The sequence below is a fragment of the Salarias fasciatus genome, chromosome 17, assembly GCF_902148845.1.
Source record: "Salarias fasciatus chromosome 17, fSalaFa1.1, whole genome shotgun sequence".
Taxonomy (NCBI): domain Eukaryota; kingdom Metazoa; phylum Chordata; class Actinopteri; order Blenniiformes; family Blenniidae; genus Salarias; species Salarias fasciatus.
In genome coordinates this window covers 4,903,035-4,928,113 of record NC_043761.1, presented here as the reverse complement: position 1 = coordinate 4,928,113, position 25,079 = coordinate 4,903,035, and the positions used below count along the sequence as shown (strand labels likewise).

The window sequence follows — 25,079 nt, the reverse complement described above, 5'->3', positions numbered from 1 at the left end:
TAACTCAAAACAGCAATCAGTTCAGGGGTGATTATCATGTTTCTGAAATGATTCAAAGAAGTTTAATCACAAACATCCATCACTCAGGTGTCTGTTGCAACGCTCAACTGATTTCCTGGAGCCAAAATGGAATTTATATCCAACCAACCCAGACAGGACAAAACTTGTGACCACTGACCAGAGCCGGCTGCCGGCCGTTTCCATGGGAACGGCCTCAGTGGTCTTCGTTACCTCGCACACCACCCTCCACCGGTAGGACAGATGGTTGGTCCTGGACCGGGTTCGGTCCGCCGTTCCTCTCGCTCTCTGAATACTCTGACAGCCGATGCTCTGAGTGAATGTGGAGGGTACGTTTGATGCCCGTCTACCACGCTGTAAACTGAACGCCCGATCATCACAGAGGAATTTTGGGTTCAGTCCACTCTCCCGGTGTCACGCCGAGGTCGATACTTATGAAACTTTCCTGGAAGATTATTTTGGTTTGTCACCGGAGTCGGACTTTGCATTGTCTGCTTGAGCCGTGAACTCTCACCTGATAGCACAGGACAGAACACGCTCTCCAATCCGCCGGAGGCTAATTGAGGGCTGAGCAAGCATTATCGGGGTATTTCTCCACATCACTTTTTAGAAGTCCAAGGATAAGCATCAAAGCATGACTATTTCTATCTGCTGGATAAAGCCTGGGACTGGCCCGCTGGTCGGGGAAGGAGCTGAGTGTGTCAGCGTCGCCGGCGCCAATAACAGGCTTTGGGTGACATGGGAGCATGGGAGCGTCGTGTCTGGTTTGTCTCAGACGTCCACACTTCACCAGTCACGACTGTGTGAGTGCTGCGGCTCCGGGTCACCTGCACCCATGTGCCAGTTCAAACATGAACCGAAGGGACAATTACCGTGTCTTACGGTTGCTCTGGAGTAAACGTCTCATCTGTCCAATAATGCATCTTGAAGAGGAGAAAAAATGTATATCATAAACACATCAAAATAAATGTATTTCTCAAAAATCCAAGACTAAGAAAGGACATTTATTCTGGAAAGGCAAGTTATTCCACTATACAATGGCACACAGAGCAACAGGCTGAATAGGCGTCTGGTATGCTAACATAACACATTAACAGTTATTCAGCCACACAATAGCATTAAAAACAGACTTGAGAGGCTGAACAGGTTAAATCAACTTAACAAGTCAGGTGAGCAAGTTCACCAAGCTCCCGGTCTCCTTCCACATCACCGAATCTGCTGAATTCTTCATCCTCTGTGTCGAATATGAAGCATCGGGACGACTCGGGAGGGATTCAGAGCTCAATGACCAACAGGAGCAATGCACAAAGTCACATGAAGCTAACAGCTGACTGACACCAATGGCTAAAGCTAACAAGCTAATAGCTGACCCGGCTAGCTAGTTTGCAGTCACAAATCTAGGGTGCGTGAGAGGATGATTCAGGTTGATGGTAACATTTAGATCTCAGTTCATGTCCATCAGTCGTAATTAAACATGTTAAATTATACATAATTCATAAAGACTACAAGTCGCCAGACCAGGCAAATAATGAGAACGAGTGCAACTTATAGTCCAGAAAACATGGTAAATAAAAAGCTGATATTGTTCATGTTTGATCGAGTTGGTTTAACTTTTAAAAAGATTTCCTGTTTTGATAGGCAGTAATGTAATATAGTGCAATTCGTAACATTTTCAGTGAAAATACACCAATCCAACTTCTTGTAAGTTTATTCTCTGAACCTTTGGGTCTAAGATTAGACCCATAATCATACGCTTTTTTTAGTATCCAAGAAATTTTAAAAAGGAGAAGGATTTTTTTTTTAATCTTGTGTAATTTCATCCCTTAAACATTATATTACTGTAAAATCTCTGAGGATTGTAAGTTATACACACTTCATGCATGTGCACCTATTTTTTATGACTAAAACAACCAGCTACTTTCAGTAATTATTCACAATGGATTGAACCGATGTGAAAAATAGTAGGTGTTGTGTAAACTTTCCCTGAAAACACTTTCATATAACTATTTTGGGACTGTTTTGAGCATTTCCTGTGGGTATTGTGTGTTTTTTACTCCTCCGGCTGTTATGTAACGGGGGGCCTCGTGTAGCACTGAAGGCTTGGAAACTTTAACATGTATTTGCATACTTGACTGAACCCGGTTTGCATCCTGTTTATACTTCCTGTTGTGCCCCCAGCAGCTGTATTTACCCCAGCAGAGTCCGTCACAGTGTCTACTCGCTGCACTGCAGCCTCTTTCAGTGAAGATAATACTTAAAACAGAGTTTTTCCTCCATCAGACTGTCGGTGCTTTTCTTACAATGCTGGCCGCCTGTGAGGAATCAGAGTAAATATCAGTATTACTGCTGATTCAGACAAGCTTTGAACCCCCAGTTACTGTTCGCCGCTGTTCCTCGAGAGCATAAAAGTGTCTGGAAATGACTCAAGTGTATCAATAACACAAATCACCCTTCCTGTTTGTCTCCGGTCACTGAGCGAAGCCGGTTTAATGAAGTACCTGTGACCCATCCCGGGGAGGAAGCCACTGTTTACAGCAGTAATTGAGTATTTCCGAAAGGGACCGTCCGACCGTCCTCTGGTGCGGTTTGTGAAACCAGATGAGGTGTGCGAGTCAAGTGTTCAGGCAGGACAGCTGCAGACGGGGACGGAGGGGGGCCGTTAGCATGAGTACGCTCCAGTGAGGGCATTTATGGGAATGTTACATCATCCAAGAACTCAGGACACTCTCGATGAGGTGAACTGCACCGTCTCAACTGCTGCTGTCCACATTAAATTAAAACCTTAAATGGGGCCTAAACTGTGGGTTAGTTTCACCCGTTTCCTGTTCAGAATCAACATGTTTAAGCACAGTTTTTAATGTTTTGAAGAAAAATGCCTCAGTTAATATTATGTCATGAAAAGAAATGCTACAGGAATAATAATGATGGATAATTTGGTTTTTTTCTCTCTTCTCCTTTTATTGTGATATACCCTTCCATTTATCCTTTATAGTTTACAAATATGCACAAGTTGCCAGACATGGTCATTTTCCTGCTTGCTTCACTGACATTTTTATTCATTTATTTGATGTGTTCTGATGAAACAGCTTTAAGCCCCGTTCACAAGATAACATCTCAAATGAAAAGGCGTCGATTTAGCATTTTTGTTTTAGGAAACTTTCCCATTTACACGGCAATGTTTTAATAATGACGTCTGTTTTTTTTTTTTTTAATACAGAAATGCCAAAAAAAATGTTGCTGCCAGTTAGTTTGACGTCGTCCGTCTCCTCCAAACATCAGGCGGAGCATCGGTTCCCCCTCCTGATATCAGCTCCTCTTCCCGACACTGACGCTGCTGCCGTTCCTCTCAAAGCCACCCTCACATCTCAGTAACATTCGGAATCAGCAGTCGGCCGAGCGACTTGTCCTTTCCGAGCCCTCATTCGACCTGCGGTCTGCCCACAGTCAGTGTCGGGGACACCAACGACGGGTCTGAAATGAGAGCATTGGCCTCGCGTGGCTCCACACAGTCGTGGCTGTGTAAATGTTTTGGATCGGGATTTGACTTGTACAGCTTGTTTTTCAGGATGTCAGGTTCAGCAGGTGGGTGGTTTCCAATCAAAAAGACTTCAAACGGCATCGCTTATCATCTCTGATGGCACCTCAGTGTGAAAAAAACAAAACAAGAACGGCCGCGTGCCTCATACCCGCAACCCCCTGCTGAGTACACATGGGCGTCTGCCAACAATAACACATGGCAGAGCCAGAACAATTAAAAAAAAAAAAAAAAAAACTGACTTTGTGCCTGGCCACCATGTTTTCACTCCAGGTCTGAGCTGGACCACCCTGCTGCTGCTGCTACTGCTGTCCCAACACTTCCACTGTTACCTATCAGATCATCACAGCTACTCTGCGCTGAGACCGTTTTTATCTTCCCCTGGCGAACCGAGGCGAGCGTTTTTATGAGGAGAAAACTGAACGTGTTACATTCAAGCACAGAAAAAAAAAGGGGGAAGCACCTTGAAAATTAACATTTGACATTTCCTGAAATGAAAACCCACCTCTTTATGAGTTCAGATGATTCACCGTGACTAATAACATGAGAGAAAAGTCTTGGTCTTGACTATCTGGTTGAAAACTGCCAAACTCTTCATTTGTTCCATTTGCAAAACCAACAAAAATAATTAAAGGTTTAATGAATTATAATTCTAATAATTATTTACATTAAAGTTATTTTGATTTTTGAGTTTTATAGTGAATGATTACTAATGCATATCCAGGAAATAAAGTACAGAGTTGGAAGGAAAATCCAACCTAGAACAACTATTTATTTGTTTCAAGGAAAAACAAAGGGGAAGACACTTTCAAAATTAAAGCTTGTGCTGTTAGCGGTTCCTGAAATGCAAACCTACATTGAATTAAGTTCAAATGAATCATTGTGAGTCATAGCATGACAGAAAAATTTTACTTAATGAAAAGAAATACACCTCATTTTTAATTCTAATGTCTGTCAAGGAAATAGTACATTGGAATATGCTTTTTCATTGATGAGTTATGGCAAAAAAAAAAAGGGTGAAAACATTCAAAATGAAAGTTTGTTTTGAAAGCCCATAAGTTCAAATGATTCACTATTACTAATAGCGCGACAAGAAAAGGGAAGTCAAGAAAAAAAAAAAAGAATTTCACCGCAACTCTGCACATAAATTCATTTCCAGGAAACAGACTGAAAGAGGGAAAAAACACAGAAACACAGTGAAAAACCCAACCTGGGGTAAGAGTTTTGCTTTTGTCAAGAGATTGATTTATGATATTTTAGATGGAAAACAAATATGAGGAATGAACATCACCCAGCGCATGTAAACGAAGTGCAGGCGTGCGCTGGATGGAGCGAGGGAAAACTGCAGGTACCAGGTTTCCACTTCAAACATAAACATTACTGCATGGAAAGCAATAGGTTAGGAACACATGATGTTATAAAGCTTAAAGTAAAGTAAAACACGCAATTTCATATTTTGTTTCTGCTGCCTTCAGTTTGTTGGGTAATACGGAGGGTCGACGTTTGGCGGCTGCTTCATAGATTTGGAGTAAGTTTTATATTGTTCATGAGTCAAGCGTCAGTGAGATTCGAGGACAGTCCTTCTGGATTCGCCGTCCATCTGAATGTCTGTCCATCCATTCATTAATCTGTCCACCCATGATCCTTCCATCAGTTCATCCTATTGCTGTCCATCCATCCATCCATCCATCCATCCATCCATCCATCCATCCTATAGCTGTCTATCCATCCATCATCTATCCATCATCCAGCCAATCATCCATCCATCCATCATCCATTTATCCATCTGCCTTTCCGTCCGGCTGTTCATCCATCCATCCATTCGGCTGTCCATCCATCTGTCCGTCCATCCATCCATCTATCCGAGTGCCCGTCGTCCCATACCTCCACACTGTGTAACAGTGTGTAGATAATCTGTAACATAATGTATTACTCAGTCTATAGCACAGCTATACTGTGTGTTAGACTGAGTAATATATTGTGTAGAACTCAGTGTATAAGACAGTGTTCTAGACTGTGTAAATGGCATTCTAGAACACTGAGTTTAATGTGTAACACAATGTGCTGCGCACTAAATTACAACACACAGTGTATAATGACACAGTGTATGACGATGACCCTGCTCACCCTCCATCATCCTCATCATCATCCTCCTCTCGTGATGACGTTATACTGCAGACTCCACTTCTCGCGAGACTTCAAGTGAACCATCCTCCCTCCTCCTCCTCCTCCTCCTCCTCCACAGCCCTCCCTCCCTCCCTCCCTTCCCACGCCCCAGTGCGCTGTGGGATAGTGCCACTATAAAGTATATCCTCTCTCGGAGAAAGATAAGAAGCCCGAGACAGGAGGGGGATGAAGATGGCGGACGCCAAGCAGAAGCGGAATGAGCAGTTGAAGCGCTGGCTGGGCTCGGAGACGGACCAGGAGCCGCCGGTTCTGAAGAAGAAGAAGACGAAGGTGAAGTTCGACGATGGCGCCGTGTTTCTGGCCGCCTGCTCCAGCGGCGACACCGAGGAGGTGCTGCGAATGCTCGACCGCGGCGCCGACATCAACTACGCCAATGTGGACGGTCTCACCGCGCTCCACCAGGTCAGTGCTCCCCCGCTGCTCCCAGCGCCCGGTCCGGTCCGGCCCGGCCCGGCTAAGCTCGGCCCGGCCGGGGGCCTCGCCGCTAGCCGGCCGCTTCCCCCGGAGCACCTGTCAAATGGAAGCCATTCTCATCCCGTTGTTTACCTCCCTCTGGAAGGCTCCGGTAGCTCACGACAGTCGGCTGAAGCGACATCCAGTCGCCTGGTTGTGTTGGTACTCCTCCTGTGGTTTCGTGGTAACATTCCCACCGATAATATTTCAAGTGTTTTGCAGAGAATCCGTGGAAACGGTTGAGTTTTAGCCGAGCGGAGTGTTAGCTAGCGCTAGCATTCCGTGCTAGCAGGAGCTGGCTGTTTTGGGGTTAATTCATTCACTATCTGCTTTGAGAGACGACACTACAGTGGTGTCTCTGTTCCTAAAACGACATGTAATCGCCTCGTTGCGTGTGAAAGTAACTAAAAAGCGTAATGTGGTTGATACGTAGCGTTGTGGCCGGAGTGTCATAAAGCCAAGCTAACTGTAGCCTCGGTAGCTTCGTGCTGTACCTCCGGTGTTTCCACTCAAACACTGAAAATGGCACCTCGATTTTCCTGCTTTAACATCAAACACCACATTACATTTCAGACAGGATCGACTCTTTATCAGCGGATTCCTAGTTTGAACGCTATGCTAGCCTTTTGGTGCAGTTAGCTTGCAGAAAGTTGTGACTAGGTAGAAAACAGTGATGCAATCCAACCAAGGATTTGCATAAAAATGATCATTTTCTGTCTGTACAGGTGGTTGATTGTCGTGTAAAATGTACGTTCGGGTATTTTTATGCGTTATGGTGCTCCGTGCATGTGACTTTATAATCCAAATGTGCGCCATTTCTGTACTGAATCAATTGAAAGTGATAGACGACAACTCAGTGTTTATCTGTTGCTCATAGTGGTGGCTTCCTGTTAGCTCCTGGCTTTATGGCTTTATGTTCATCAAAATGTCAATCTAGTTATTACTGATGCATAAGGATTTGCATTGGCATTTTGCTTCTCCTCCTCAAGAATCAACACATTAAATGTGTCATGTCATCATATATCTTCCCGTCATTACTAATGTCTACATGTGTAGCTTAAATAAGCCAGAGTATCATTTACCTTATGTGCTCATGTTTATGACATACAAGCCTCAGGTTGGTGTCTCCTCTGTGCATTCTCCAGTCGCACTAAGTGGAGCTCTAGTTGTGCTCATCGAGGGCTATATTTGAATCTGGAATTAGCATGGCCCCCTGTGCAAACGCACTGGGTGGAAACGTTGCCTTTTTTTGGGCTGATGTCCAGGGATGAGCGGCTCCGGCGAGGAAAGAATTCGCAGTGCCGCTCTTCAGACCTAACCATGTCTGGAGACTAGACGCTGCTGTTAAGTGTGTGTGTGTGTGTGTGTGTGTGTGTGTGTTTTACAGGGCAGCATGTGATCCCTGGATTTCGGGGTCTTAGAAAGGATACGAGAGTTTGTATTGAGCGCAGAAGAAGATACTTGTCTTTTCTGTGCTTTTCTTAGCTGCAGTAGTTGAACAGATGAAGTAAAAGTGTTTGGGTGGGTGAGTGACCCCCCCACCTTTTGTTGTGAAGTGTGTCGCGCTCACTCCTCACTCCTGCAGAGCTATCACTCCCATCGCTGGTGACCGGTGCAGGGTTATAAATACCACCGCCACAAGTTCTCCCTAACTGGGTTTGCAGCAGATGCTACTAAGTTTGGGTATGACTCAGAGTCTGTAGCTGCGCCTTGTAGTGTGGCCCGGCTATAATCTCACATTTAAGTGAGAGGCTGCATCCCTGTGTCAGTCACCGGCCGACCTGCCGTCTCCTAAAAATCGACTTTTTACTGAAGGGACCATCCGTGGCTCAGTTGGTGGAGTGGTTGTCTTTTGGAATGTTGCTGGATTTTCAGAGCACTTTTACAAACAGATGTTAAACAAATTGCTGAGTAGTTGCAAAAAAACCTGACTTGGGCCAAATATAATGAAGTAAAAAAGATCTGGAAGTGACTCTTTTAGAGTATGTTAATGTAGGATTGTTTCAGAACTTTGGATCTAAAATCCATCTGCTTTGTTTTTGCCTGGATTTAAAAGAGACAGTGGTAGATTGTGTGGCATTATGTGTCATTCTGCCTCATTTCTCCAACATGTTCTATAATGTTGCACAAATTCAGCTTATTCGCATGAGGTTGATTTTTATTTTCTAATAGGAAGCCGATGGCAGTAGCCAGTAAATAATAGAGAAGTAAAAGAAGAAAGAATTTCGATACTAAAAAATAGGTACTTAAATCATAGAAAATAGAAATGTATCATGAGACAATGACTGACAATATTTACATTCTTACAAGAGTTTAAAGTGCATGCTGGGGTAAGTGTCAGGGGTTGTTGGTGTTGTGGGCTTAAAGCTGCAGCTGTAGAGCATACAGATGTAAAACTAGCAGATTAAAGATGCACGACGTTTCCAGGTTATTCTGCCGTCTTTTTACTGCTCCAGCCTGTTCTGAATCAGATTAGCTGGTATTTGTCTCCTGAGGTAGTGTGAGCGTGATCACCTTGCGTTAAAGCCATGGTCAGAGTCAGTATTTAGCTTGAGATGGGTTCACACGGATGCAGGTGGACAGCGGCGAAGTGAACGAGGGGTCCCTCCCGCACACGAGCGGAGGTCCCCGATCCCGTCGGCTGACCTCGTCTCGGAGGGGAGCATTCCAAGTCCCCGTCGTCCCGGCCCGTGCATTCCTCACATGACGGTCGCTGGAAACCATAGCAAAGAGAGAGCGGGGAAGACATTCCTCAGCTGTCACCTAACCCCCGCCCTCCCCTGCCCTCCGTGCCACGCCGGGGCGAGGAGGACTGTCGCCCACTGAGCTCCATCAAGGCAATTAGAGTGGAGGTAACCGGGGCTTGCGGCTTCGCACCAGGCAAATCTCCCCGCTGACCCACACCTGAACTTGTTGCTCCGGCGCTCGTGGCCCTCGCTGATCCCCGGCTCCGAGGTGACAGGACTCAGCCCGGCTTAGCGGGCGTTACAATGCCCGCGCTCTGTTGACATTACACACCCTCATTACGGCCCTGAAGTCGACGAACACTATCTCGCGCCGTCGCCATGGCGACCACTCGCTAGGTTGCTGGTGGCTTGCGTCGGTGGATTTGCATGGACAGAGTGGGAGTTGCATAACAGACCGAACAGAGAGAGTCTTTGGCAGCTCCAGAGGAGAGTCGGCCTCATGAATCTGTAATGGAACAATCGCAGAGCATGTGGTGGAAGAAGATGAGGTGGCTGCGACCAGCATCAGTCATATTAACACGTTACATAATTACTGTGGATCTCCCTCCCTCTCCACCTCCATCCTGTCCCGATAAAGACAGGATGACATCCTCCTCCAGACCCCATCACATCTCTCAGATCTGTGCCGCTCTCACCTGTTCTGTTTGCCCACACAATAGGCAGGCAGGTTATTTACACACACATACACACACAGAACAGCTTAATCTATGAAAATCTGTCAAGTCTCCAGCTCCGTGATCTGCCCACGTAATGACTCCCAGATCTGATGACTGTTAGATAAAGACTTACCTCCGATTACATATTTTGAGGATGAGACGCGAGGCACGGCGCTGCTTTCAGCTTCCCGGCAGCTTGTGGGGTTTTTATGGGAGTGCAGCGCGCAGCTTAAAGGCTTGAGGAACATCAGTTGACAGAGCGAGTCTTTCTTTTCAAGAAGACGACAAGCAGAATTTTAAAAGTGACGCTTTCTGATTGTGCACTAAAAAAGTCTTTCTTTAGCTGTTTGCGAGCTGAACTAGTGATGTGGGTGACATTTCTCTGCTGTCAAAGTGTCAAACTACTTTGCAGTCAATGTATTGATAAACTGCTGTCAGTAGAGTAGCCACATCCTGCCTAGTTTAGTCTTAATGGATAGAGAAGTGCTCATTTTGCCATTGTCATGAAGCAATAAACGAGCCAGATGTTTACATCTGGGCCTTTTTGTTGTTATACCTCTATTTTTAAAAGAAAAATCCATCAATCTTTATTTAACCTCCGCAGTCAAATGGATCCAATTCCCGGTGTGAAGAACCCCCCAGCTCTAGTGGTGGCTTTTGTTATTTAATTGCACAGATTGCTGCTTTTTTGATAATTTTGACACACATTCCTTTAGATTTGAGCCCCTAATGAGCTGCTTTCGGCCAACCGACTCCATGTTTTATACAGTTACCTTTATTTATGAACCTGAAATCAGTGTCTGAGCTTCACTGCTTGTTTATGATGAGAAGTGATCAAGGCATAGCTACTCTGTTAATGTATATAAATGGAGATGTTAGGGATCGATCTTTTTTTCTGGCAGCATGTAACCTTAAATGCCTCCTTTCAAACATGCGTATTTTAGATTTCATTAATGCAGTTGGGTCCACGTCCAGCTGAGTTTCATCTTGAGTGGGCTGGACTGAGAAAATTGTGACATACCAACCTTTAAGTTTTAGAATTTTTTTTTTATTTGTTGCAGCATTGAGTATTTTTTAATGAAAATGTCTATTTTCACAAAAAATAAAACGAAACAGTCAATTACAACATAAAATTACTCCTTTCTCAACATAAAGTCAATTTTAATCAAACTTTTTGGTACAAAATACAGTGAAATGTCCCAAAAACTTCCACAGCTGTTGCATTATGGGTGATTTTATGAAATCCCCCTGACAGCATGGGTTTGACGCATTATTGCAGCATTATATCTCAACTCAGATCAGCTTCTGTTAAGAAATTCGTTGGAAAAAAAATCATTGTTTGACATTTTGACTTGCTTGGTGGTTTGACGGGCCAGATAGGATCGTCTCGCAGGCCTGTTTTTAGCCCACAGGCCTCATGTTTGACATCCCTGTTTGGGAGGATAGATTCAACTTATGACAGAAAATAAATCAATGTACTTTTGGTCCATCTGTCTGGGTGCGTGCCTGAATGTGATTCAGATATTTTGCTCATGTGGCTGAATGATCAAAATAACACCACCAACTCAATGAAACTGAAAAAAAATTCCTTTAATATCCTGCTGAATTGCTTCAATATTGACTTCTGTCCATTGTTGTTAAACAAGCGTGCAGCAGACTGGCGGCTCCTTTGTTACGGTCCTGCTCACCTCGTCACTCATGCATTTCTAACACATTACTGAATACATTAAGATGTGACTCAATAATTCATAGGCCGGGGCCTAGATTTGATTGTTCTTTGTCTGGCTCCAATCCCCTAATTTTATCAGCCGTGCTTTTTGTTGTTTTTAGCTTCAACAGCCACTTAGCGCTCATTATGCAATGTATGTTAGCGTGTGACTCAAAACCACGTTAAGAGCCACTCAGGGTAGAAGAATGACTCCAGTCCCATGTGCACAAAAGCACATTTGTTTTTGAATTTCACCCTCCGCATCTTGTTTTTTCAGTCTTCACGATGCTTGAATTGAAATGATAAATGAGGATGGATTTGCAGGCTTTGAATAAGAGCAGGAGAGAAAATGATATTGCATCATGAAATTAAGAAACAGACCAGTAAACCGTGACCTTTCTCTGGATTCAGCCCTCTAAGATGCTCAATAACTATTTCCCCCAGTGAGTTTTCCTCAAGCTTTTGAGAAATTAATGGAATTTTAAGTTTATTTAATGAGTTTATTGCAAAAAGTCTGATTCTGGGTCATAAATGTCAGCCAGTCAGTGAAGAGTTTGGAAAAATTCAGTGTTTTGGGATATTTCACTGTATTTTGCACCAGAAGCTTTCATTGATATTGTCTTATGTAGAAAGTATAGTAATTTTCAGTAGAAATTGTTTGGTTATTGTGCATCGGAGCAGCATCGGGAGAATCGTTTGTTTGTGTGCTTTGGCAGAGCAGAGCTGAAGATGCCCGAACACGAGATAACCGCCACACAGCAGCTCGTGAAACTCAAAGCTGCAGCCTGCAGGGAATCCATTGTAACCTCGGCACTCCTGACGACCGAGAGGGTTAATTTTAGCACCGGCGCCCTGCGACGGGTATATTTCACCTGTGTGTAATTGGCAGGTCTCTCCTTGTCAAGCTGGCCTCACTCAGTTTCATTCAGGCTCCTGCACCAACCCCATAATCAACGGCAGGAAGTCGGCCGCATGCTGCTTTTCTTTCTTTTCTTTTTTTTTTTTTGTTGTTGTTGTTGCGCACCAGCGCTTTGCGAGATGCCCTGTCATCTGCTGATTGTGACACCCCGACGCGTGACTTTTAAAATCTTCAACCTGTGAATGCGTTTTATGGTTTTACCTGTCAGGATTCCCTGGCGTCATGTTCGATTGTGAGCCCTGTGCGCTCCACCCTCTTTATGGCAGCCTGATAATGCACAGTGCAGATAAATGGCTCCCCACCTGATGATCTGTGAGTGTGTGTGTGTGTGTGTGTGTGTGAAGCATTTCTGATGAGCGCCACTGCAGGTCTGAACTGGTTCACCCGGGGTCGTAATGGGAATTCCTCAGCGGTGCGACGTTTATGAGCTGAGGTGGACGTTACCAGAGCTGTGCCGGTTACAGATAAAGGTGACCTGACCAGCATTATTGGTGTTAGCGCGGTTTGATAACTGATTCTCTCTTTAAGTTCAGCGTGCCGGGTGTTAGCTTGAGCTAATGCTAACAGTGGACACCACTGAGCAGCTGTTTTAGCTAAAGCTGTCAGAAGTAGTGATCAGACACTGACGGTAGCATCAGTCGTTAATTGGCGTCTTCTTCAGCGTGACCCTGAGCGCACCTCGTGCCACATGAAGCAGCCTTTCTCATGTTTACTTTTCTTGACGTCGTCCTGTAGCTTTGAGCCAGATGTAATAATTGCGTCGCTGGAACCTGGCAGAGCCGCTGTGCAGGAATTTGGAAGAAAATGAGAAGTTCAAACCGAAGGAAGCTATTTTTACCACCAGCCTCCTCTCTGCTGATGTCAGTGCGTGTGTGTGTGCCTTTGATGAGTGTTTGTCACACATACACACACAGTCAGCTGCATCACTATTGAGACAGTTCCTTTAGCACTTGAGCTAGATAACCGATGTGGTCAGGTGACTCCACAGATTAATGGCCCTCTGTGTCCAGATGTTTGCGAGATGACTTCAGCTTGTTTCTTTTTAATTCCCCGCCCCGTGGCACAGCGTCTGTCTTCCCCTCACGCCGGGTCTTCTTCGAGCCGTGCCGCCGCCACGGCCTCATGCCTCACACTGAGTGTTTTTATGAGCTGCTTTTGAACTGAAAACACCTGGACCTCAGAGACGCCGAATTCCTCATTGTCTTTTCAGAAGGGTGCGCTCAATTAAAGCAGAATGTCCAATTTGGTCGTCTGCGGAGGGACGAGCCCGCATTCTTTCCAGCTGTTGTTAAAGTGGATGCATCTTTAGGAAGGCGAGTGGAAACACTGACAATAACCATTGTTTTCACACCCTGCTTACTTCTGCCTTCACCATTGACATGAGCAGTTGCAATTTGAGTAAGTGTTGTTGCATTCTTAAGAGAAGCAGACACAACACAACGCTGAGATGTCAGTGATGCTGACTAGCATTGTCCTCAAAGCGCTGCGGTCAGGGTGTAAAAACGTGCATTATTTAGGAATTTTTTTGGACATTTCACTGCATTTTACACCAGAAGATTTGGTTTAAATTGGCTTTATGTTGAGATTGTTGCCATTTTCTGTGCCAACAGTTTGGTTTTGTGAAAATATCGACATGTTCATCACTTAGATCCTGAGAAAAACTTTAGAGTTTGAATTTAAAAGGTATTATGGCACTGTTTTACCACTCAAGATGAAATTGGGCTGAACGGAGACTTGGAGAATGAAGACCCTTCATGTGATTGCCATCGATTTAGTTGATTGTGATCGATGGAAAGAGCCCGCCGTCGCCCTCCATTAGTGTTGCTGTGAGCGAGCGCATGCGGTCAAGCCTCTTCCTGCAGATAAAACTCAGTCAGTAAATGGGCTGGACCTTGACAGGCTGACAAGCTGAGTACTTTTGCTCTTTCTATTCAAATGGACTTATATAAGTGTAGCCTGTGTGTTATTTTGTGTATCTGTTTTTCATGTTGTAAAAAAATCCAGAGCGGCTGTAAACCTGGACTGGGCACGTCGGCGATGTTCCTCAGTGGACAGGAAATAAGAACCTGGAGCGTGTTTTTGTTTTCTTCTCCTCTTCCTCTCTGAGCACGAGTGATCCATATATATGAGATCCAACGCCAATATATTTCTGATCATTTGTCCTTCCACCGTAATTTTTTGTATGCTATATAGAGCATAAATGTGAGGCCAAGCTGAGAGGTTAATGAATAATTAATGAACCAAAACAACTCCGGCTGTGCGGTGTGTATGTAGAACAGAGATTGCAAACCTTTTCTTCCCGTGGACCCATTTATTCTCTGATCTTAACATATTAAAGTGAATTCTAATTTGCGACGGATCTTATTCTCGTTTTGTTAATGCTGAACCCCTCTCAAGGGCTTTCTACATGCATTTATTGAATAATAAGAAAACTGTAATTACACCAAAAACTAATACATTAGTTGGCAAGCTGTGTTTTTATTCAAGAGAGTGTTTGCCCACTTTAAATGTGCTTGTTTTAGGTCAGTGAAAACGTGGCGCTGGAGTTTATCTTCCTCTACCCAGAGTTTTATTGTGCATGTCAGTATTTATTTGTTTTTTTTAAATCTTGGTTTCATTGATGATTCTGATCAGTCATGACAGTCGTGATATAAAACTTTGATATGGTCTGATCTCTAATGCACTGCATGTTTTTTTAAGGAGCTGACTTCTTAAATATTGATGTGGCGTCTATCAGAATTTGCATGCGCCCCTCTCTTTGTCTACCCCTCCTTAATGTGGTGTGCTTCCAGTGTGTTTCGGGGGCTTTTCTCGCTGGTCTGTGCGGACCGGGGTGGCGTTGGTGGGAGGGGTCTGCGTGCTGGAGATCTCAGGCCAGAGAGGAACAGGAAGTGGCTGTTTATTTTTCTCATTTCCTCTTTGAGGCTCCAGTTCTTCCACTCCCCTCGGAGTCTGTCACTGACACGAGCCCAACATGGACGCCTGCGCACGTGCAGTGGAAAGGCGCCCGATATTCAGAATTGCTTTAAGATGAAAGTCAATCACTTCAGATTATACTGTGCTGAGAGACCTTTTATCAATGAAGTCATGGGTGTCAAACATGTGGCCTGTGGACCAAAAGCAGCCCTCAGATGTGCTCACTCTGGCCCACTTTAACCTTAAAGACCTGCAGAAGTGGTCTTTCTCAATACATGACGCGTGCATCAAGCCATAAGTTGGCACGGGGATGCCAGGCACGCCTGTAAGGCAGAGCCTGGCATCGCCAGCAAACCCCCTGTGTTTGCAGCCGGATTGGCGTGAAGGACCGTCACAGTGCCAACCCGTGTGTGTGTGTGTGTGTATGGGTGTGGGTGTGGGTGGAGGGGGGGGTCAGTGCCTCTTTAGTCTGCTGTGACTGCTGACTGGGCTCTCTGCTGTCCTCTGTATAGAAGCCTCCACATAAGGGGACTATTCTATGGAAATATCAACAGAGGTTGTATCTCTGCGTGGCCTCTCGGATCGCTGCCCTGCTCTCTTGCCTTCGGACCCCCCCCCCCCCCCTTCACAAGGAGACTAACTTGGCTCTCAAGTGGGGCCATTGTTTTGGCAGCCCAGCGAAAAAGCCCAAGTGAAACATACAGTTATAATCTTCACCGGCCTCCCCCCCTCTCCCTCTTCCACAATCCTGCTCTTCTTTTTCCATGGGAATCCCAGGGCCATATATGGTCGTCCTCGGTAGCAGCACTGAAGTGTGTGTGTGTGAGAGAGAGAGAGTGTGTGTGTGTGTGTGGTGTGAGCAGTCTGGTTGCAGCTCCCTACAGAGCTCATCTAGCGGAGGGACCCAGCTGGTCGCCCCGCAGCGCTTCAACCCCCCCCCCCCACACCCCCCCGCCCCATCCCCTCTGGCCTCCTGAACCCTGCCAACAGCACGGGAGCTGCGAGCTCTTTGTCTCCGTCGTAAACACACACTTCCAGACACACAGCAGTCTTCCCCAACAAGCCGTCACGCTCCCATCTCTCTTTGAAACACACTTTCTCTAATCAGTTTCCTCTTATCTGCCTCGGTGTGTTTTTCATTTTTAGTGTTTGTTCCTGGGTTGACCTGTCTCATGCACACACACGCGCGCGCGCACACACACACACACACACACACAAATACAGCCGCGTAACACACTCAGACTTACATGCAGGCGGTAAGAAGGAATTCCTTTTGTGGAAGTGGCTGTGCGCCTCTGAGCCAATGACGTAGCCCGACAGGAGTGGCCAGAGCGCCGATGCCTGAAGCCCCAAGGCTAGGAGTATTACTTATCTGGGAATTTCTCCACTGGTATGCTAGTCCAGGGCCTTCGCTGCTGCTTTCTGACTCCAGAAGTTGTAGTTGTGGAGGGGGGAGGGAGAGGAGTAAAGTAAGCAAGAGGCCAGCTCAGCGCTTCAGCGCGAGCTACTCTGTTGTGCGTGTTGTGTTGCTAGATCGTCTTCCTCTGTGAGCCCTGCGTGTTAATCAGCTTTGTAATGAACACCTTGAGCACCACGCTTGCTTTCCCTCTAAATATTTTGCAGACAGTGTTTCAGAAACCTTTTGGAGTACCTCTGGTGTTTCTGACAGACACGGATGGCTTTCAGCCACGATTACACACAGAGCTGTGTGTTGTCTTCTTGTTGGGGTTTGTTGAGGTATCAACTGGCAATCTCAATATAAGGCCTGTGGGCCAAAACCGTCCCACAGGAGGCTGCGATCCGGCCCACCAAACCAGCAAGAAAATTTAAGGTTTCTATGAAAGCTAGCTTGCTGTCAAAGTAGCTTCAAAGCCATGCTGTCAGGGGGAATTATCAAAAACATGTGTAATGCAACAGCGAGAGGAGAGGGTTTTTGGACATTTCGCTGTATTTTGCGCCAGAAGGTTTCAACCAAATTGGCTTTGTGTTCAGATTGGAGTTAAAGCCTGTAGTATTTTGGGGGAATTTGTGAAAATATAGATGTTTTCATCCCTTATACTGTGCACCACAACAAAGAAAAGCTTTGAAAGTTACATTCAGGTTATTATGACACTATTTTACTATTGGGCTTTATGTGGCCCCTTAACTACGATGTGTTTGACACACTGGGGTTAAACGTTGAAGCATCCGTCCCATTGCGAGTTGGCACCAAAAATCCATATGCGCTATTAATTCCTTTACATTGGGACTGGGGTTGGACAGATGTCTTCTCAACTGTGATCATTAGGAGGAAAATAATCCATATTCAATTTAGGACATTAACCTGGGTGAGAGGATGTTTGCTGGTGCTAGCAAGCCTCACTCAGGCTAACTTGATGAACTTGAGTTGAAATCTGATTGAAATATGTGACGGTTGAGTTAAGAAACATTTAATGACACTGACGAATAGGGCTGGGCGATATAGCAAAAAAAATGATCACGATTTTTTTTTCATATCATTCAATCTCGATTAAAATCACGATATGCTATATTGTTTTTAAACCAGTTTTAAAGCATCTGCACTAAAAACTAGAACTATAGAATAGTTTAACATTTTATTAACAGACCAAGCAAATAGCAATGCAAATTAAATAATATAAACATTGAAAAATATAAGCACTATCTCACTTAACAGTGCAGTAAATGGGAAAAAAAATCTAGCACCAAGACAATAAAATCCTGCGATGCACCGTTTTTTCAGTAAAAGAGAAGAACTGAACGATCGTTAGTTAAAGTGTGACAGTTTACAGCCCTGAGGATTTTTGTTGCTATAAAAGATTAAAAAACTAAAGAAACCGCCTGGGGATAATGAAGGTGCTTTAGAATGTAAACATTATTTTCAAGTTATGATGCTAAATATGCTGCTGCCATCATTAATGCTTGCATCAAATGTACAAAATTTAAATAATCTAGATTGGACAGATTAGATTTAAAATGTAACGGTGCAAAACTACAATAATATAAAAAAATAGACAAAATTAATCATTTTTCTCCTCTTACAATGTTGCTCGTATGGTGCAGTGGCCTGAAAAGACAGCACTGGCTACATTTACGTGCAGTCAATATTCGTGTTAAGATAAATATTCTGGTTTCTGAAACATTTGGAATAACCCCAGGGAGATCCTCATTCAGACCACAGCCACAGGCGACGCCATGACTGCAATTGCACTTCATGCCACTAGGTGTGCTGTTTGCATGTTCAACCTTATTTTACACAGACACCACAGAAGAAGACCGGCGCTGCAGCCGCTGCAGGCTCTCTCTGCATGTTGTTAGAAACAGAGCGTTAGCGGCAAGAAGTGGTGATATGTTCAATGATGCGATGCACCGTCATTTTCAGTAAAAGAGAAGAACTGAACGATCGTTAGTTAAACTGTATCACAAGTAGTTCCTGGACTCAAAAGACCAGATTCTTTGCGGATCGGTGTGCTAGCAGCGGTGAGCTAGCAGCGGTGCGGGTGGAGCAGCCTGTCCTGTCAGCAGCAGCCTCATCTTCAAAGGATAACGCCAATACATGGCTGACTTCATCTGCTTCGCTGCTCCACGTTCAGCTCCATCTCTGTTTACTTCTCAGACAAACTTGCAGGCGGAAGTTGAGCAGGAAAAAGTCGACTGTGTCACGCACATTTCTGCCATGTCTGATCGAGTAAATGTGCTCACAGCTGATCACCGTGATCGACTGGAAATTAATCGCGATCACCAATCACGATCATATAATCGCCCAGGCCTACTGACGAATAACGGCTATAATCCCAGAAGGAAACGTGTGGTTCTGGCTATATTTGTTGGTGTGTGTTCATTTTATTCTGTTGTGGGTTCCAAAATGAGGCCAAACTGCCACCATACCTGATTCCACAACACGTGCGCCTTTTAATGGTACAAAGAAAGCATTATCTCAATCAGGACTCTAGTACGGCTGTACAAACAGGAATCTGAGTGTGTGTGTGTGTGTTGAATTGACCTTTTCGTCAATCGCTGAAGTATGTAGAATATCAACAATGCGGAAAATTATGTGCAGGGCAACAATGCTTGCACATTTCACACTTTACAGTAATGCAGAGAGCTCGGTGTTCCACGCTGCTTCCGTTTAATGCAGATAGAAAGGCCTTGATATGCCCGGATTGATGACGGATTGACGGAGTACACATGGAGAGACGCCAGTCTGTGTGTCCCACTGCAGAAAAGCACTCTCAGACCCTCTTCTGCAAAGAGATGTTATGTAATGTTCACGATATGTCTAATAGCATTTTTGAAACGGGAAATCCTTGAGAGGTGAGGAAAAGGGCGTTAAACTGCTTCGCCTCGATAAAAGGTGACCTTGAAGGTATAGCAGAGTTGCGTGTGCCTGCAGCATTTCACGTAATGCTTCGGAGATGTGTCTGTTCATGTGCAGGAATCTTTTCCATCATGTGGAGTCGGTCGAATGACGTCGTTTTTTTTTCTTTCTTTCTTTCTTTTTTTTTTAAAGGATTGGTGAATTGGCATGAGCTTTTCACAAGTTTAATGTGGACGTCACGGCGGCCGTACACCGCTGTCACGCCCCTCTGCTGCTGAGAAGCTGTTTGCGCAGTGAGCTGGCAGATCGTGGCACCCTCCTGCCCCGGTCGCCCGTCCGAGGGTGCTACTCAAGGAAGTCGAGGAGGGGAGGGGTCTTCAAGTGTCTCCTTGATGTGGAGTGCTGCTAAGTTAAGCTCGGAGCTCTCTGAACGATGTCCCAGCAGATTGAAAAAAACAAAACACCAGCCTCTTTTCACACATACAGTAGCCTTGAACAATAGCAGGAGGAACTCATTGAGGTTTGACAGCAGTGTGAGTGTCATCAATGCATTTTTGACGGTATTAAACTAATAAAATACACAAACAAAGTTCTGATGTTATGGCGTTGTTATTGGTCATGTGGTGTGTTTTTATCATCACATCATGTCGGGTTTAATTTGTGAACACTGGTGATGAAAAGTGGAATTAGTGGGAAAAACTCACGGCAGTACACAAGTAGCAACACTACTGTTTTCTCATTGTTTTGGCTTATGGTTGAAATTCATACCTCAAGTTGCTATGGCAACAGATACGCTCTTCAGAATGGTACAAGCAATGATGTCCGAAGACGTCCGAAGAGCAGCGGCGTCTTCAGGATCGCGGTGCAGGTCGTTGCTGCGTTGGACATAAAAGGTGGCGTCTGTAACGGGAACGTCTGCGAGCCTCCGCCGCCGGGCGCTTTGTGAAGGACTCCCGTGCGCTTTAAAATGAAGCCTTTTCTCTATTTATTTATGTTTCTTACAAGGTCTTAACCCTGTTCTTTCTTTGGCTTTGCTGTCGTGGCAACAGACCGGCCTCCTTTCTTAGTCTCACGTCATGGGTGCAGCTTCTTCTCTCCCTCTGTTTTTTTTCTTTCCAGAGTGGATTAGCCCATCTTTTTTGTCGAGTCTGGGATCCAAAATAATCCACATGATTTCAGGATCAGACAGCTGTGTATGTGTTACATATTTGATATTAATCCCTCCGCTGAACTCCTAAATCTCTGCATCACATTGTTAATTGATGATTCCTTGAAGTGGTGGAACTACTTTCTCCTGGGCGTTTGGTTGTAGCTCTTCTCTTATTTTCTTAATAACAGCCAAAGTTATGCCTTAGATCAGTTCGTACACACACTTGTTGGTATCATGAATGTTTAATTTATGTGGTGTTTTACACTGAACCGCTCCGGCAGCGTAGCGTTGCGTTACTGAAGTTCTGTGCCTTTCTGATGGCAGGCGTACGAAGCCTAATGGAACAGGGCGTGCTTTCTGAAGCCGGGTACGCGCTGCACATTAAAGCCCATCGACCAATCAAACGCAGCATCCGGCGTCCATCGATCGCTTTAGTGCTTGATTGGATTTTTGCTGTCACATCAACTTCCCAGAAAGCAGCGGTTTCCCTTTTAGAAGAGCTTTTATCAGAGCAAGCAGCATTCTGCTGCGTCTCCTCACAGATCGAAAGCGTACACTTGTATTTTGTGGCCGTGATAGAGACGGTTCCCCTTTTTAAGATTTGAATTCTTGCTTTCTTGGCTCGCTCTTCTTGCCACCTTCCATCTTATTGACTTCCAGCCTGTCAAGGCGTCCTCTCTCCTCCTCGGAGGCGCACTGGCCAAACAGGTTTAAATGGCCTACGTGTCTGTTTGCGAGTGAGTCACGGCACGTCTGAACGCTCCGCTGCGAGCGCCGTACAGGTTCTATATGTCAGTCGGGGGCTGGCTGGGATGAGCCCGCACCCGCTTTGCCTGATGAAATATTTTTATGGCTTTGTTTTGTGCCGTGGAAGGATTGGTAGTGCACGTGTGTGCACATATGAAGGTGCTTCACAGGCTTCACCCTCTGTGATGCTGCAGAGTTAACGATTATCTCTGGCTTGGTTGTGCTCGCTCCTCGCCGTCCCCCGGGCCGCGACGCTGAGCGTACCCTCCGGCACCTGTCAGCCACAGACAGCTACAGTGCCATCAAGGGGGAGGAGCCGGCGGTGACGCGGCGAGGAGGGAGGTCGCAGCCGTCTCCGCGTTCACCTTAAGGGGCTTGTTTCCATTCTTAGGCCGGCCGAAGACTTTGAAGAGATAATGACCGAGGGGGAGGCTTTGGATGAGGGTTTTCAGATGAGAAGCAGGCCTTTTTAAACTGCTAATCACCATCTGACTGCTCAGATATGAGTGGATATACAACAGCTGCACTGGAGGAAATAAACTCTTATCCAGAGAAGAAACTGGATGAGACTGCTTGTCAAAAAAACCCCAATATCGTGTTAATGAGCGAAACTTAGTGAAAACTTTCAAAAAAAGTTTGGATATTGGAAAAAGATTCATTGTATTTTCTACGAGTTGCCATGTCTGAAATAATCAGCTGAATTGATGAGCAGTTTCACATCAACCATCCTTGCTGGTTAAATGCCATTTTTTGCTGAATTTGCAACACAGTGTGGCGGTCGTGTTACGTAAGAATGTGTGTTTTTTTTTTGTTTTGTTTTTTTTTGTTCACACAGTTTCCAGTCAGACTTGGATCGTTTACCAGCTGCTGAAGGTAGTCAGGTCAGCACATCGTTGTTCTCGTTAACACAGCAAAGTTTTGCACTTGTGCAGTGGCAGCGTATCAGAAAAGTTCAGTTTTGAGTGACTCTGAAACAGACACCCGAAACACCTCCGACGGGTTTTTTTTGTGTTTTCACTTGAAAACATTGTGGTGTGAATAGAATCGAACCCTGCGCCCACCCAGAGGGGTGAGGATTAGTGGGCTGCCAGGTCAGTGCGAAGAGTCCCCTGTTTGTCCTGGAAGGAGATGCCCTGATGATGATGATGATGATGATGATGATGATGATGAGCCTCTGGAGCTCCACAGATTGGAAGCGACTGTGAAAAATGAGGATCATCCTCATTGAGAAACGCACACAGCGCTCACTGATGCGATGAGATGGCGATAGATGGATTTAATGGGTATCATCTGTTCTCCTTTGTCAAAAGGTCCATCTGTAGCATGTGAACTTCTGAAACCCTACACACACACACACACACACACACACACACACACACACACTGGGATAATCTTCGCCCTCTCTCTTCAGCCCCGCTGCTGTAAACGGCCCAAATTTGGACAAGGATTCCAGCCAGATAGTCGTGTGCCCCGAACGTGAGCCGTCCATGTGTGTCTGTTTCCTTTGTGGACGCTCCCGTTGCCATAGCAACCCCAGGACAGAGTGAGACGGTCCAGGCGCGGCGTTCACCGATGCATCCCGGGAGTCGGGGGCAGAGTTTAGATGTCGATAAGTGGCATTTATGCTTCATAGATTTCTGATGTCTGCGGTGGTTCTTCAGCGCAGTGGCTGTCAGTGGACGTTACTTTCTGTCAAGCTGTTTAGGAAAACTGCAAACAAACTTGAAAAGTCACTTTCTTTCTACTTGAGAAGGCTTTGCACGTCATATTGTGACGGCTTCATGGCCCCGGAGGTTTTGTGTTTCTGAATGAAGAGAACGCTACAGGCTGTCTTGAACTTGGTTCTGACTTGTAGGCCTGAACGTTAGGGAAGCAGCTCTGTATGCACAAGTTTGCTGGTTCAAAACGAATGTATGGTGATTGTGCCATGAGTTCACTCCAGGTTTGATCTCTACTTTGTCTGAAAAATGCAGATTCTGTCGACGTTTCAGCAGCAGTTCAATTAAAAAATGGCACATCATAGATAAAGATGCAAACAGCTCCCACTCGGTGAAATCCTGTTTGATACCTCTGCCTCTCATCTTGTTTGATAATGATGAGCGATGCTGAGTGTTTCCATGCCTGTTTTTTGTGTGCTGTGCAGTTTGTGTTACTGCTGCTGTTGTTCTTTTTGAGCTTGTTTTTGGCTTTTCAAAGCTGCTACATTGAGTTACATGCTCTTCTCATCTCCCATTGTCATAAGAAGTAGAATATGATATTTTCTTCAAGGCTGTCTGAAATTTAGACGCTTATGCTAAATACTACTAAACTATAAAGTCTTCTTGACGAAAAATGCTTAAAGCTCAACAGAACTACAGTCTGAACACTTAAAACCAAAGGAAAATCAATTAGGTTCAACCTTTAACAGCTTTAAATTCCATAATAAAGCAACAATATCTCAGGTTGGAATCCCTCTATTTTAATCGATTATTAGGTTGGCTAATGGCATTCAGTCCAGGTTGGAATAATTTACCCAGAGTCACTGTAATCTGAAGTTCTCAGCTTATGAAGAAGGACTCGACTAAGGAAACTGGTGTAAATTAACAATTGTGGCAGAAATAGACCTGCTTATGATGGCAAGTAAAAATGTATTTTCAAGTGTCTGCTTTTATTTTTTTTTTTTTTAATAAAAATTTGAATTAAATTGAGTGAATCACTGTGTGCTTGCAAGTATATGCATGTATATTTTAGTTAGATTTATTTTTGAACATGGTTGACTCTCGGCATCAATCAGCCACATCTACGCGCGGCGCCTCCATCCGCGGTACTACGCTATGTGGTATTTCAAGCAGCCCCGCTATGTGGAGGCATTTCGGGAACGCTCCGGCTGCCAAAAATTCCCCAACAATTCTGGACACACATGGCAATCTATCAGACGCAGCGCAATGCTCTTTCCCTGCAAGACGTTTGTAACCGGAGAGCGGGCCGTCTCGCTGACATAAGCTCACACACACACACACACACACACACACACACACAGGGCACGTCCTGGACCCTTGCTTTTTACCATGGCCTTAATCCCCCCTCCTCTGTCTGCTGCTTCTCTCTCATCCAGGCATGCATCGATGACAATGTTGACATGGTGACTTTCCTGGTGGAGCACGGAGCGTGCATCAATCAGCCCGACAACGAGGGCTGGATCCCCCTCCACGCCGCCGCTTCCTGTGGATACCTCGACATAGCAGAGTGAGTATGAGGGAAAACTCTTCCGCACATCCTGTTTTGTGTCTCGGCCCATTCGAAGAGGCGGTTCTCGCTGCCGCACTGCGCCGCGAAGCCGTCGGTCTGATGCGTTTTACACTGAGCGCCATTCCTCGATGTCCAAAATGCAGTGAAAGGTTTGCGTTTCCACTTGAAAACGTTGTCGAGTTGTTTGTTTCAGTGTCGAGGGTCTTAGTGGTCATTTCACATGTTTATTTGGAGCAGAAATGTAAATCAGATGTATTGAAGTTGGTATGCTTCCCGTTCACGCCAACCGGGTTACTGTGCAGTTTCCATGGTAACTGAGCATGACGACGGCGCCTGGAGCGTTGCATGTATGTGGCTGCTTTTGGAAAAGGGAGCAATTTCTTTAGGTGTGTTTTAATTTTTAAGTTTTGTGTGAGTAAATCCCAAAGAGGGAGCCGTCTGCTGAACCGTAAACCACATGAAAGCCAAGATAATGGCTGAGGTTGAGATTCAAAATGCAT

The 25,079-nt window shown here is 45.2% G+C and overlaps 1 protein-coding gene across 2 annotated transcripts in view; it reads left to right on the top strand.

Moving 5' to 3' along the window:
- The first annotated feature begins 5,810 nt into the window (after positions 1-5,810).
- The window catches only part of ppp1r12a (protein phosphatase 1, regulatory subunit 12A), a 39,348-nt gene continuing 20,079 nt past the window's right edge, over positions 5,811-25,079 (top strand). For both annotated transcript variants that reach the window (XM_030113028.1, XM_030113027.1), the window contains exons 1-2: positions 5,811-6,142; positions 24,446-24,576. In XM_030113028.1, coding sequence (XP_029968888.1) covers positions 5,906-6,142; positions 24,446-24,576 — 368 coding nt within the window. In that variant the 5' untranslated portion in view covers positions 5,811-5,905. The remainder of the gene's footprint in view (positions 6,143-24,445; positions 24,577-25,079) is intronic.